The 15,682-nt window shown below is 41.9% G+C and overlaps 1 protein-coding gene across 1 annotated transcript in view; it reads left to right on the top strand.

The window, feature by feature from the left end:
- Positions 1-1,986: 1,986 nt before the first annotated feature.
- The window catches only part of PAK2 (p21 (RAC1) activated kinase 2), a 45,569-nt gene continuing 31,873 nt past the window's right edge, over positions 1,987-15,682 (top strand). The window contains exons 1-5 of the mRNA XM_006156771.3: positions 1,987-2,194; positions 7,598-7,698; positions 8,052-8,199; positions 12,021-12,052; positions 14,459-14,566. Coding sequence (XP_006156833.1) covers positions 2,008-2,194; positions 7,598-7,698; positions 8,052-8,199; positions 12,021-12,052; positions 14,459-14,566 — 576 coding nt within the window. The 5' untranslated portion in view covers positions 1,987-2,007. The remainder of the gene's footprint in view (positions 2,195-7,597; positions 7,699-8,051; positions 8,200-12,020; positions 12,053-14,458; positions 14,567-15,682) is intronic.

Here is a 15,682-nt window from a genome sequence, read left to right as displayed (position 1 = left end):
CCGGTGCGTGTGCAGACCTTCCCCAAGTCCTAATGGACTGGAGAAATTAGAGGAAAAAGGATGCCGTGTGGTTGGTCCTCTCTGAATGATGCTTTCTCTCTCTCATCCTCCCCTGTCCCCCTGGTGAGCACAAGCACCCTCTAGCAATTAAAAAAAATTGTTTTAAATTTTGTATAAATACTGTTAAATTATTTTCATTGTGTATATATATATGAAGTTTTGTTTACTTAAGTACATTAAATAACTTTACAGTTCAGTTAAGATTCAGCTACCAATCTAAACTTTTAGTGGAGAAATGTACTCTTTCTCTGTACACATACTTCAATTTCAGGATTCATATGTAAGTTAGGATCCTTTTCTTTTTACTGCTGATTTTAAATGTATATAATGCACTCTTTTTTTTTTTTTTTTTTGGAGAGGTTTTTGCTATAGGGCGTGTGCTTACCAGAAAGAGAGAGAGAGACAGAGAGATAGAATGTGAGAAATCACCCCCAGGGAGGATGGCCACGCTGCAATCCCTTCTCCTCCATTCTCCTCTCGGTATCTTAGGCATGCATGCACACGTGCCTGGCATGAGTTTAAGCCACCGGGGCCAGGACTTGCACTGTGGTCAACTACATGGGAGTCCAGCAACATAGCCATTACGCTAACTGCTGGTCCCTAATCCACTCTTTTAAGACACAATATGCTCCTATAAGGACATGTAAGCAAGGTTGAAGTTTCCACTCAACTAGCCGTGTGGACAAGAGAGGTTTACCTGACTGTCTGGAAAGGGCATTGGAAGGTAACAGGTCCTTGGGGCAGTGCCACACTCAGCCATGTTCTGGATGTAATTTGCCAGTGTATCGAGACTGATGATGCTCCATGTGACTGTCTTTAAGACACGGGAGAGACTAACGTGAGTAGATTGTTAATGTAAAATTTTCAGAACAGATATTGCATCAAAGGTACATTGTTTTGGGAATCCTTTTTCTGTTTGTTTTTGTTTTTTTAGACAAGATTTTTGCTATACTGCACATGCGCTCACCAGAAAGACAGAGACAGACAGAAAGCGAGAAATCACACCCCCTCCCTCAGGGAGGATGGCCACGCCACAATCCCTTCTACTCCGTTCTCCTCTTGGGATCTTGGGTACACACGCACACGCTCCCGCACCCGGTGTGAATTTAAGGTACCGGGCCCGGGACTTGAACCACGATCGACTACATGAGAGTCCAGCAACATAGCCATTACGCCAACTGCTGATTCCTGTCTTGGGAATCCTTAAGGAAAAGTTTATGTGAAGGCTGAGTTGTAAGGATAAGGCTAGTGTGCCTGGAATCAGATTAAAATCAGCCTATTAGTTAATAGGCTTAATAGCCAAGCATCCATTGAACCCGCCAGAGAGATGTTTTGATTAGTGGGTTAGGACATATTCTTCCACATTGGAATTGTCTCTCTTTTCTTTTTAAGAAATAATAACTTTTAAGTTATTTATTTAATTTTATATGCATTACTGTTGTTATTATTACTGTTATTTTAATTTGACCAGAAAGAGAGAGAGAAAGGGAAAGCAAGAAAGCAAGCTGCCAGGTCTGGAACTTGACTTTGGTTGGCCATAGTGGGAGTCCAGCGCCTTAACCACCATGCCACCTGCCAGCCCCGGAATGCTCTTTTAAGACTCCATGTTGTCTTTTCAATGATATAATCTTTTAGGCTCCGTTGATTAGGTGAATAGTGTTTGATTGTCAGCATAATCACTTCGTTTGCCTTTTCAAACATTTACTAACTTCGTTTAAGGGAGATTGCTACCTTAACTGGAAAACAGTTACATCTCTAACTGCCTTTTTTTTCTCCTGAGTGTTGTAAATGCTATTCTAAATGGGTAACGTTTTCTAATTTGGAATTGTGGTGGGGATGGGCGGTAAGGGGGAGTTATTACTGTTTTGTGGTTGTCCATAACCTTGTTACTAATTGTTTATATATGTATTTTTTAATCTATTTCAGGACATTTCATAATTCTTAATCATGTCTGATAACGGAGAACTGGAAGACAAGCCTCCAGCACCTCCTGTGCGGATGAGCAGTACCATTTTCAGCACTGGAGGCAAAGACCCTTTGTCAGCCAATCACAGTTTGAAACCTTTACCCTCTGTTCCAGAAGAAAAAAAGCCCAGGAACAAAATCATCTCCATATTCTCAGGCACAGAGAAAGGTAACCGGTTCTTGTGGTTTCAGGAGTCTCAGTATTAGTTTATTTTATATGTAGTATGTTACCCATGTCGATGTCTTCTCTGGTGAGAACAAACATCTCAGAAAACAGCTGACGTTGATTCTCAGGCACTGTGAAAGAGGCTGTTTGTAAACTCTGATGGAGAAGAGTGAAACTGTAAAGGTGTTTGCTCGTTCTACTTGTTGAGGCCAGTGAGCTTTTATACTCATCTTCATTTTCTGAGATCTTGGGTCACAGCTGCAGCTTCTGCACATGGAGGACGTTTGTAATATTTGGCGAAGACCTGCTGTTGTAAGAATGGTGACCTGGGGCTCGCAAGTTCCCTGTCAGAAGTCCCTGGAGCCAACTCCGTTTTGGAGCTCAGGGCTCTACTGATGTCGGGAGTGGTACTGTCTTTACCGTGTGCTCTGTAACAGCCTCAGTAGACGGAGTGCTGACGTGTCTAGTCTAGGGTTTCTCAACTTCGGCACTGTTGACCTTTTTTGGCCAAGTAATTGTCATTGCAGGGATCTGCCCCTGTGCACTACTGGGTATGGAACAGCATTCCTAGCTTGTTCTCACTAGTTATCAGTGGCACCTCCCACCCAGTGGGGACAACCCAAACTGTCTCTGGGCACTGCGAGATATTCCCTGAGGGGAAAATCAACCCTAGTTGACCAGTGGTCTGGTCATGTGAAGTGAGCTATAAGTACTATAAATTATTTCATACAAGTTTTTAGAGCTTTTGGGATTTCAGAATTGGACTATAGACAGTAACAGATTTTAGATTAAGGGTAAGGTAGTCATTTATTTATCTCAGTTAGCATGGGGATATGGCTCTGCTAACAAAAAACAGATGCTAAGTGGAGATGAGGATAGATCTGCTAAATCTTCACAAAGGTGAAACCCTAGTGGAAGAAGGGTGCTTCATATGTAATGGTACTTTATACTTAATTTGAGGTTATATGATGTATAGTCAATAAAAGTGTAAATGAGTTCATATTAATAAAGAATCAAGTCTTGGAGAATTTAGATTTGTGGACATGACATGATCATTAAACCGTTGAAAACATGTTCATTCATTATATTGTGTATCACTTATTTCTAAGTTGGCTTTAATAAGATTTCATGTGATGTAATTGAAAACACCTCATAAAAGTATGTTTTTTAAGTTTAACAGAAGCAATAGTGTGTGTATTTGGCACTTTTGAGAATGAAAAATAGACCGGGTGAGATGAAAGATAAAGGGGAAGATTAGACAGTGGACCAAAAATTAGGCACAGCAAGAGGGTGAAGAAGTGTGTGTGTTCGAAAGTGCTAAATCCTCATCACTTCGTAGTCAGTCAATTTATTTAAAGTGTGAAAATGTAAGAGTGTCAGTGTACGCACAGTATATAAAATTATGGAGGGGGACCAGCAGATGGCGTAATGGTTACGTTACTGAACTCTCGTGTAGTGAACCACAGTTTAAGTCTCTCTCTGTTTTTTTGTTTGTTGCTTTTTAATATTTATTTAATTTTATTTGTTAATTCATTTATTTTAATTTGACCAGCGGGAGACACACAGAAAGAGAGAGAGAGGGAAAGCGAGACAGCAAGCTACCAGGTCTAGGACTCGAACCGTGGTTAGCCATGTGGGAATGTCCAGCGCCTTAACCACCACACCACCTACTGGTCTCTGTGATCTGTTTTTTATTTAGCCACATACGCAGATGCTCCAGCCCCTTTGCCTGCTTCCATTTTCTAGCTTTCTTCTTGCCTTATTTTGGAATCTCTTAACAATGAAATCATGGGACCGGCAGGTGGCCTGCTAGTTAAGGGCACTGGACTCCCACATGGCAGACCGGTTTGCGTCTCAGACCTGGGAGCTGTGAGATGGTGGCTTGGTGTAGATTTTTTTTTTTTGGACTTATTTTATTGAATATTAATTAATTAATTGATTAATTTCTTTTTAATTTAACCAGAGAGAGACTGAGCGAGAGAGAGAGAGAGAGGGAAAGTGAGAGCAAGCTGCCAGGTCTGGGACTCGAACTGTGTTCAGCCATGTGGGAGTCCAATGCCCTTAACCACCATGCCACTTGCTGGCCCCAACTTGGTGTAGTTTTAATGTGCACGCCACTGACATATCTCGGAAACTGAGCTTTCTGTCAAGTGTCTCTTCAGGTCTTTGATCCTTTTTTTCTTTTTCCCACTACTGAGTCTTTTTCTTAGTAATTAATAAGCATTTCTTCTCATTGGTATGCTAATTCTTTGTTGGTTAGATGACGCTAATAATAATCTTTGCCTTTTCACCCTTTCAGTGGTATGTTTTGATTATTAGAAGTAACTGATTTTGGGGAGCAGCAGGTGGCATGGTGGTTAAGGCACTGGACACTCCCACATGGCTAACCACAGTTTGAGTCCCGGACCTGATGGCTTGCTTTCTCATTTACCCTCTCTCTGTATCTCTCTCTGGTCTAATTAAAATAAAATGAATGAGTGAATAAAAGTAAATAAATAATTCTAATAAAAAAAAGTTACTAATTTTGATGTAGTTGATCAATTCCTTTCCTTTGTGAGTTTTTTGTATTTTAAGAATTCTTGGCCCAATGTGGGGTCGTGGACATTTTCTTACATTTCTTTTAAAAGTTTTACGGTTTACCTTTTAAAATTTAAATCTTTTGAGCTATCTAGATTTTATTTTTGTGTGTCTTTGCCAAGGCCCATTTTCACTTTTTTTCTTAAACATGGACAGTGTCCCAGCGCTATTTTACTGAATCCTCTTCTACTGTAGTCCCGCTTCCTGCAAGAGTAACCATCATTTATCAGGTTTCCATGTATGTTTTTCTGTGTTTTCCATTTTACCCCGTCAGCTTATTTGTACCTAAGCTAATACCACTTTGTCTTGATCACTGTATCCTATAATTCTTAATATCCAGTAGAACAAATCTTTTTTACCAGGTTCTTCAGGATTTTTCTGGTTATTTTGCTCTAATCTAGAAATTTTAGAATCTGCTTACTGTCTACTTTATAGAAAGAAACCTTGATGTTTTGATGAGCGTTGCGTTGAGTTTGTAGGGCGGGTTGGGGGAGGCGCACATGCGGAGTCTCTGTGGCCTGCCTGGGGAGGGAGGGTTAGACCGCATACTTTCCAGTGTGAGAGGGATGTGTGGAATGTTTGGAGGGTCGGGTGCTCCTTGATTCTTCCTATCCCTGGGGCTCTACCCTCCCTTTTCCCACGGGGCTTCCACACTTACTTGCTCCTGCCTGATAGCTGAAACCTCTGGCGTAGTCTGGTCGCTGTGGCCCAGCTTTCAGAGTTAGTAATGAGAGCCCTGTGTGTGGGGGCCATCCACCTGCTCAGCTGTTCCCACTCCGTTAGCCCATCCAGCACCTCTGCACCCGCGCAGTAGCCTTCTCCCACCTCCATCCTCAGCTGGCTGGTTATTTCTCTCGTCCTAACTGCTTTCATCTTTCAGCTTTGCTCATAGATCTTGTTTTGTGAAATACAGGGATTTGGTACAGAGAAGAAGCCTCAGTACCTCATCCTGAAACAGAAGTCTAGAAGGGAAAGAATTATATTTATATTTTTAAAAATCATAATGACCATCCGTGAAGTCTGATCTAGGAGATACTTTTCTGTTCTATTCAGAAATTTATCTCTCTGACTTCTGTTCTTACTAAGACAGCTAATGTTTTCATAAAAAAATAAAAGAAACTCTAAGAACACAGTTATTAATTACGGTTTTTTAAAAAGAATTATTTAATTTTGTTTATTCATTCATTTATTTTAATTTGACCAGAGAGGGTAGGGAGTGGTGAAAAAGGAAGCCACCAAGTCTGGAACTTGAACCGTGGTCAGCCATGTGGGAATGTCCAGTGCCTTAACCACCACACCACTTGCTGGCCCCATTAATTACTGGTTTTAATTGGTGTCATTGAAAAAAAATGAAGAAAATCGGAACCCTTTACGACAACTTGACTGAGCGAGTCTTCTCCACATGCCCGCCAGTACGTGCTGTGTCTCTTGCCTAGACCAGCGCATTCGGGCCCTGTGCGGGAAGGGTTGTCGAGCCTTCACCAGCTCGTAGTGCAGGGCAGTGTGATCCGAAAGCAGAGCAGGAGGGAGAGCGTTAGGACAGCAGAAGTGACTGCAGAGGTAGGCAGGGAGCAGGCCACCAAGGGCCGTTTCTTCTACACGATCAAGCTCAAGTTTATCCTGTTTCCTGGGAAACATTTGTTTTGTTAAGCATGATTTTTGCTACATGGCTCATGTGCTTGCTGGAGACACAGAGAGAGAAAATGAGAAATCACTCTCAGGGAGGGGGGACTAAGCCACATTGCAGTCCCTTCTCCTCCGTTCTCCTCTCAAGGTTTTGGGCACACATGCACATGCGCCTGGTGTGAGTTTCAAGCCACTGGATCTGGGACTCGAACGGAGATTGGCCGTGTGGGAGGCCAACTCCTTAGCCACTACACTATCTGCTGGCCCCAGGATAGTTGATTTTCTTTCATTTAAAAAAAAATTTTTTTGTGCCCCCTCACCCTAACCCGTGTCTTCCTTCCCTTCTCCCGGCCCCACCAGGATAGTTGATTTTCACAGTGTTCAAAATGAGAATCAAAATGGTATTGACCTTCTTAATACCGAAATTCTGAGGAGAAAATACAGTTATTCAAGGATGTCAATTAAGGGACTGGCAGGTGGCCTGGCGCTTAAGGGCACTGGACTCCCACATGGCCAACCGCAATTTGAGCCTCAGGCCTGGTGGCTTTCTTTCTCTCTCTCACTCTGTCCCTCTTTGGTCAAATGAAAATAAATAAATAAATGGATAAATAAAGTTAAATAATTTTTTTAAAAAGAATGTCAGTTAAAACGAAAAGGTAAATAAACTGAGAGGAGGGAAACGGTCCAAAAACGAGATTCTAGCACAGGGTAAAAGTAAAGGAATCACTTAGGCTAGCAGCTATGTGGCAGAACTCTCGTAACAATGATTTGCACTGGAGCCACGGAAAAACTTGTTACACGACTTGTCTTTACAGTATGCTCCTACGTAGTCATGGTAATGTCAGCTTTCCTTGCAGGATGAACTGGGTTAGGTGTACCTTTGTTTTCCAGACTGCTCAGTGTCTAAGGTGTAGCTCTTTAATTCTGAGAGAGCCAGAGAGCCAAAGGGGTGTCTCTCTGCCTTGTGCCCTTTTATTAGGGGTACTGGTCAACCTCAGTGCCTCTGAGAGGCACTGTCCAGTCGTCCCCACCCCGGCTGTGGGCAGTGTGGGTCACTTGCGTACCAGTGTTCCTAGGGCAAATCTCTTTTCCAGAATAACGTTGTTCCTAATCTGTTTTAGGAAAACGTAAAATATACATGACTGTAAGTACCATTGTTAACCTGGTTTACAGGGGCTGATTCTTATTTTAAATGCCTTGTAGGAAGTAAAAAGAAAGAAAAGGAGCGCCCAGAAATTTCTCCTCCCTCCGACTTTGAGCACACCATCCATGTTGGCTTTGATGCTGTTACTGGAGAATTCACTGTAAGTTTACCTAACTGGGGCTCATGGGTGGCATTAGAACGGAACTCCAACCTTTTCCATCAGTAAGGAGTTTGGAATTGCTTTTTCTGTTCGTACATTAACTGGGATTTCTTAACTGCTTTTGGTTCTTATAAAAGTGTTAGTGGTTGGATGCATCTGTCTGGGGAGCTGAGCCTATTAGTTATAAGTATGCAAAATAGATTTAGAGGAACAGACCTCTAGAAAACTAGAATTCAGTCAAACATAAAGTTATGCAGATTGATTTGCTTTATGTGTTTTGTCATTTATCTATGGAAATGGATTGTATTAGAGCAATTCAGACCTCAACCGATTTCTGAATGTCTTTCTGTTAGGGCATGCCAGAGCAGTGGGCTCGGTTATTACAGACGTCCAACATCACCAAGCTAGAGCAGAAGAAGAATCCGCAGGCCGTACTGGATGTTCTGAAGTTCTACGACTCCAACACGGTGAAGCAGAAATACCTGAGCTTTACTCCTCCTGGTAAGACATCAGACCGTGATAAGAGACTGAGTCTGATAGAGAGTTGTGAAGCACTGCTGAATAAGAAGATTACTTCTGGGAAAATAAAAACCTCAACTGGTAGTTCTTGTCTCTGCCACCCCCTCATAGCCTCGGCCTTTTGCATACTGATGGAAGCATGATTTGGATTCTAGGGATTTCATTAGTTTTGCTGGAAATGAAGATGATGTTTTGACATCTCCTTTATTTGTGGTTTTTTTTCTCCTTCCTGCTTTTGAGTGACTTCTAGCAATAAAAGGAAAAGATGCTATTTATAGATGTTAATACTAGAAACATGTTCATTTAAGTGGGGCACTGATGAAGGCTGTTCGACTGTCAGTGCACAGACTGTGAAGTAAATGTTTTAAATTAGGACCAGCAGTTGGTGTAACAGCTGTGTTGCTGGGCTCTCTGTCTCCCTCTGTCTTTCTGACGAGTGCACGCGCCCTGTACCATAAACCTCTCCAAAAAAGAAAAAAGTTTTAAATCTATTTAAAAACTGAAACTCATGAAATATTAAACGTAAGCATTAGAACTAAAAAGATTATATCTCAGAATTGGAATAGTATCAGGTAAGAATTGGAGTGCAGTGGATCTTTAAAAATAAATTTATTCAAGGGAACCAGCAGTTAGCGTAATGGCTATGTCGCTGGACTCCCATGTAGTCAACCGCGGTTCGCGTCCCGGACCCAATGGCTTAAAACTCATGCCGGGCGCATGTGCATGCGTGCCCAAGATCCCGAGAGGAGAATGGAGGAGAAGGGATTGCGGTGTGACCATCCCCTCTGGGGGATGATTTCTCACTTTCTGTCTCTATGTCTCTCTCTGTCTGTCTGGCGAGCGCACGTGCCCTATAGCGAAAACCTCTCCAAAATAAATAAATAAATAAGTTTATTCAAGTCAGGATCAAAATAAAGTCCAAAGACCACCGGATGGCGTAATGGCTATGTTGCTGAACTCCTATGTAGTCTATGGCAGTTCGAGTCCCGGATCTGGTGGCTTAAACTCATGCTGGGCATGTGTACGTGTGTGCCCAAGATCCCAAGAGGAGAATAGAGGAGAAGGGATTGTGGTGTGACCATCCCCCTTGGGGAGTGATTTCTCAATTTCTGTGTCTCTGTCTCTCTGTCTGGCGAGCGCACAAGCCCTATAGCAAAAACCTCTCCAAAAAATAAACAAATAAATAAAGTCAATATTGCTGTATCTGTTGAATTTTCTTTTGATAGTCTCTGTCCCTGAAGTCATACATACAGTTTTATTTAAACTGTACAATTGAGAAAATCACGAATGTCGTTTTAACTAGTTGAGCTTGCATCCTCACGGAAATAAAGGCATTGTTCATGGAAGAAATAGACTTCTCTGCTTTGGTATAGTACATCCATAGGAAAAAGATGGACTTGTCTTTAGAACTTGTGTGTCAACTAATAAGTCTGTAAATTGGCAGTTCTTTTTAAAATCAGTATTAATCAGAAAGTGATATTATTTTCATCATATATGTGTACATAGTGTGTGTATTTTTAAGTACTTGGACCTTTTTTTAAAAATTGACAAAGTGGTCCAGCCAGTGGCGTGGTGAAGGTGCTGACACTCCCACAGGGCCAACTATGGTTTGAGTCCCAGACCTGGTAGCTTGCTTTCTCACTTTCTCTCTCTCATCAAATTAAAATATAATGAATGAATGAAAAAATTAAATAATTGGGGACCAGCAGTTGGCGTCATGGCTGTCGCTGGACTCCCATGTAGTGGACCGTGGTTCGAGTCTTGGACCCAGTGGCTTAAACTCACACCGGGCATGTGCGTGTGTGCCCACGATCCCGAGAGGAGAATGGAGGAGAACGGATTGCGGCATGGCCATTCCCCCCAGGGGGTGATTTCTCACTTTCTGTCTCTCTATCTCTCTAGTAAGCACACACGCCCTGTAGCAAAAACCTCTCAAAAAAAAATAATAATTAAAAAAAAAAGAGATTGATAAAGAAAACTTATACCAAAACCAGCAGATGGTGTAATAGTTATGTCGCTGGACTCCCACATCTGACCTTGTTTCTAGTCCTTGACCAGGTGGCTTGAAACTCATGCCAGGCATGTGTTTATGTGTATGCCCAAAAACCCTAGAGGCGAAGGAGTTACAGCATGACCATCCACCCAGGGGGTGATTTCTTGCTTTCTGGCTCTCTGGTGAGTGAGTACACACGCTCTATAGCAAAAGTCTCTCTTAAGAAAAAAGAAAACTTAAACCAAGTACTTTACTGTGGGCCAGCCAGTCGTTGGATTGGTTAAGGCAGCTGGATTCCACATGGCTGACTGTACTGGTCCAGTCTCAGACCTGGCAGCTTCAAAAACACACAGGTGTATGTGCATGCCTGCCCAAAACCTCTAGAGGAAAATCAAAGGGATTTTGGCGTGGCCATCCCCCTTGTTTTCTCATTCTCTCTCTCTCTTTCTCTCCCTCTCTCTCTCTTTCTCTCTCTCTCTCTTGCTGTGTGTGTGTATCTCCGGCGAGCACACAAGCCCTATGGCCAAAAATATTAATAATAAAAGAATTTTGATTTGCACAATTGCCATTGTCTAAGTGGTTACTATAGATTCCTCAGTAGGCAGTTTTCTGGAGAAGGTATCTTTACGAATAGATTTTGTTTTGTTTTAATATAAATTGACAGGTATAGTTTCAGATAAATTTTAATATGAGCTGTAATTTACATGCGATAAGTTCACCCATTTAAAATAAGTAGTTCAGTGATTTTTAGTAAATTTAGAAGAGTTCCATTAAGATATGAGGTTCATTAATTTGGCCTGTGTAAATACTGTTTGTTTGGGTTTTTTCCCAAGAGTTAATTTAGCCTAAAATGAAATGATACGGGGCCAGCAGGTGGCACAATGGTTAAGGTACTGGATTCCCACATGGCTGACTGTGGTTCAAGTCCTGGACTCAGTGGCTTGAAAATCACAGCAAATATATGAATGAATGAATGAATGAGTGAATGAGTGTTTAAAGAAATGAAATCCATCTAGAAGAAACATTTCATTTGTCATGTTCTGTGTTCTTTTCATTTTGTCATATGAAAGCATTGCTTCTTTTTTAAAATATTTGATAGAGGGCCTGGCAGTTGGTGTGGTGGTTAGACACTGGACTCCCACATGGCTGACCACAGTTCAAGTCCCGGACCTGGCGACTTGCTTTCTTGGTTTCTCTCTTTCTCTGTCGCTCTGGTCAAACTAAAAATAACAATAATGATAAAGAAAATAAAGGAAATAATTCTTTTAAAAAAACATTTGGTAGAGGGACCAGCAGTTAGCATAATGGCTATGTCACTGGACTCCCATGTAGTCGACCGTGGTTCCAGTCCCGGACCCAGTAGCTTAAAACTCATGCTAGGCCCATATGTGTGCCCAAGATTCTGGGAGGAGAATGGAGGAGAAGGGATTGTGGTGTGGCCATCCCTCCCGGGGGGTGGGGTGATTTCTCTCTTTCTGTCTTTCTAGCAAGCACACGCACCCAATAGCAAAAACCTCTCCAGGGAAAAAAAAAATTTGATAGAGAATGTGCTTGCCAAAGACAGACAGACAAGAAAAGTGAGACTGCACCCCTTCTGCCAGTGGGAGATTGCCAAACCATAGTCACTTCTCTGTTTCTCCTTTCAGCATTTTGGGCACATGCACATGTGTTAGGCAACATTATTCAGATTTTGTAGTCCAGTGCAATTGGCCATGTGGAATCCTGCTGCCTTTACCACCATGCCACCAGTTAGCCCTGAAAGTTTTATTTCTGAAAACTAACTTAACATTATATTCTGTTTTCTATTTAGAGAAAGATGGCTTCCCTTCTGGAACACCTGCAGTAAGTTAATGTTATTTCTTGTATTTCTTATTCCAATGGCGTAATGGCTAGGTTACTCAAAACAAATCTCAGTTTGTGTTTTTGTTTCTAAAATAAATTACATTCATCACATGTAAGTAATTGCATAATATGTTTTTAGCTAGCCACTTACTAGTTGAAAAAGTCATGTCAATAAGTAAATAGAATTTTCTTGGTAGGATTCTTTAAAAAAATTTTTTAAGAGAGATTTTTGCTATAAGGCACATGTACTCACCAGAAAGATACAGAGACACAAAAAGTGGCAAATCTCCTCTGGGGGCATGGCCACACTGCATTCTTCCTTCTCCAGTCTCCTCTGGAGATTTTGGGCACGCACGCACACATGCCCAGCGTAAGTGTTATACCACTGGGTCTAGGACTCAAACCACGGTCAGACTACATGGGAGTCCAGCGACTTAACCATTACACCATCTGCTGGTCCCAAGTCACTACAATTTGTAATGACCTTCAGAGCAGTTTAGCAACTTTTGGTAATGTTTCAGTATAGAAACATGAATGCAAGAGCTGGCTAGTATATTCCTACACTCTTCCCTCCCTCCAGTCCAAAATAAATCCTTCTGGTGTCAGTGTAGTGACTGTAGACTGGAGACAATTGAAACTTGTCAGTCTTCAGAGTCATACGAAAACAGTTACCTGCTAGAAATAGTCACTGTATGGGGACCAGCAGGTGGCGTGGTGGTTAAAGCGCTGGACACTCCCACATGGCTGGCTGTGATTCAAATACCGGACGTGGTGGCTTGCCTTCTCACTTTCCCTCTCTCTCTCTTTGTGTATCTCTCTCTGGTCAAATTAAAATAAACAAATGAATAAATAAAATTAAATAAATATTTAAAAAGAAAGAAAGAAATAGTCACTGTTTCAATTTCAGTTCTAAAGTTGGGAGGAAACAATTCCGCGGAGTGTAGAAGGACTACATGAGAGAGTAAGTAAAGTACCTCCCTGTGTACATACCTCTCCTATGTCCGTACAAAGGTTCATTCTTTCTCCTTTTGCTTTGGTAGCCACCACTTTTGGGGTGAATTGGCTATTTTAAATGTCCCCAAATAACTAATTCAGAATCTTAGCTTTGCTTTTAACAAATAAGTTAAATCTTTACTTTTAGGACATTGTACTGGGTTGTTGGAAAAGTCATAATGTGTTTTTATAAGAATTAATTAATTTTATTTATTCATTTCGTTTAAATTTGACCAGAGAGAGACACAAAGAGAGAGAGAGAAAGTGGAAAAGCAAGCCACCAGGTGTGGGACTCGAAATGTGGTCAGCCATGTGGGAGTGTCCAATGCCTTAACCACCACACCACCTGCTGGTCCCTATAACATATTTTTTTGTGTTTTTCTGTGTAAAAATGCTTCGTCACTTTTGCAACAACCCAGAAAGTATGTGTGCTTAAATAGGTAAAAATAACACTTTCTGGGAACCAGCAGTTAGCGTAATGGCTATGTCACTAGATTCCCACGTAGTCGACCGCGGTTCGTGTCCCGGACCCGGTGGCTTAAAAAACTCATGCCGGGCGCGTGTGTGTGCGTGCCCAAGATCCCGAGAGGAGAATGGAGGAGAGGGGATTGTGGCATGACCATCCCCCCTGGGGGGTGATTTCTCGCTTTCTGTCTCTATGTCTCTCTCTGTCTGTCTGGTGAGCGCACGCGCCCTACAGTGAAAATCTCTCAAAAAAAAAAATAAAATAACACTTTCTTATTAAGAATATTTGGTGTTTGGGGCCAGCAGGTGTGGTGGTTAAATGTGCTGGATTCCCCACATGACCGACCATGATTCAAGTCCCAGACCTGGTGGCTTGCTTTTTTGCTTTCTCTTTCTCTGTCTCTGGTCAAGTTAAAAAATAACAACAAATGAAATTAAATAAGTAAATAATTCTTTAAAAAAAAGAATATTTGACATTCGGGACTGGCAGATGCTGCAGTAGTTATGTTGCTGGACTCCCACATGGCTACGATTCGAGTCCTGGACTCAACAACTCAAAACTCATGCCAGGCACATGTACATGCATGCCCATAATCCCAAGAGGAGAATGGAGGAAAAGGTATTGCGGTGTGACCATCTCCCCTGGGGGATGATTTCTCTCTTTATGTCTCTCTCTGTCTCTCCAGCAAGCACAGGCACCCTATAGCAAAAATCTCTCTCAAAAAAAGAAGACTATTCAATATTCACCATATACGTTTATTTCATACACTTTTCCATAACTGATAGAATCACCTCATTTTTTAAATGATTATATCAGAACCAGTTAAGTTTAATCATTTCGAAGTGAGTTACTGAAGAAATAAACTTTTCCAACTATGTTAAAAAGAGAACCACATTTGACCTATTTGATTTGACTCATCTTCCCTGCTTTGTCCATGACAAATGCAGCTCAGTACCAAGGGATCGGAAACATCAGCAGCAGTAGCAGAGGAGGATGATGATGACGAAGAGGCTCCTCCTCCTGTTATTGCCCCACGGCCAGATCACACAAAGTCGGTAAGTGTCCACATTGGGATATGTGTATCCATGCATGTGTACTTTTTAAAAAGCAGTCTGTATTTCACTTATAGTGACTGATTTTTAAAAAAAGATTTGTTTATTTTTTCATTCATTCATTCCTTCATTTTAATTTGACCAGAGAGAGAGAGAGGGAAAAGTGAGGAAGCAAGCCACCAGGTCTAGCTCTCAAACCGTGGTCGGCCATGAGGGACTGTCCAGCGCCTTAACCACCACGCCACCTGCTGGTCCCAACTAGTGACTGATTTTTAAAACCCCTCAAGTTTGAAATATTTTTTTGAGAGATTTTCACTGTAGGGCACGTGTGCTCGCCAGACAGACAGAGAGAGACATAGAGACAGAAAGCGAGAAATCACCCCCCAGGGGGGATGGTCACGCCGCAATCCCTTCTCCTCCATTCTCCTCTTGGGATCTTGGGCACGCATGCACACGCGCCTGGCGTGAGTTCTAAGCCACCGGGTCCGGGACACGAACCGTGGTCGACTACGTGGGAGTCCAGCGACATAGCCATTACGCTAACTGCTGGTTCCCTAGTTTGAAATATTTTGAAGCGGGGATTTTTTTTTTTTTTTTTTTTTTTAAGTAGGAGATCTTAAAGAACTGAAAGACTACTCAAAAACTTTTTTTTTTTTTTTTTTATTAAAATCTGTTAGCTTCTTGGAAAGTTAAATACTTAATTCACTGGGGGAGTGTGTGTTTTACCCTGTATCACACCTTCTTTTGCAGGCCATGTCTTTCTCTGGCTTTCCCTGTTTATCTCAATGTAGATAACCGATAGCCGCGATAGCGCGTATTAACTGGCACTTAGGTCTTTCCCCTTACCCGGGTGATGTATTTATCTCATGGTTTACATTTCTCTCAAAGCCTTGCTGTTACACTAGAGGTGCTGTCCCTCCCCTGGACCAGTACAGGTGCAGGGTGTGGGAGGCGCCCTGCAGTGGAAGGTGGCGTGGCGTGGAATGGCGTGGCATGGCATGGCTCGAATGGCTGGCATAGCCCTGAGGCCTGCCTTTGGATCCTGATCCAATAATAGAGCCTCCATTTTCCCTTTTTTTTTTTTTTTTTTTTTTTTAAGAAGTTTTTTGTTTTAGGAAC

Source organism: Tupaia chinensis, unplaced genomic scaffold (genome assembly GCF_000334495.1).
Source record: "Tupaia chinensis unplaced genomic scaffold, TupChi_1.0 Scaffold000515_1, whole genome shotgun sequence".
Lineage (NCBI taxonomy): Eukaryota > Metazoa > Chordata > Mammalia > Scandentia > Tupaiidae > Tupaia > Tupaia belangeri.
The sequence above is the reverse complement of the archived record's forward strand: the minus strand, read 5'-3'. Positions and strand labels throughout refer to the sequence as shown.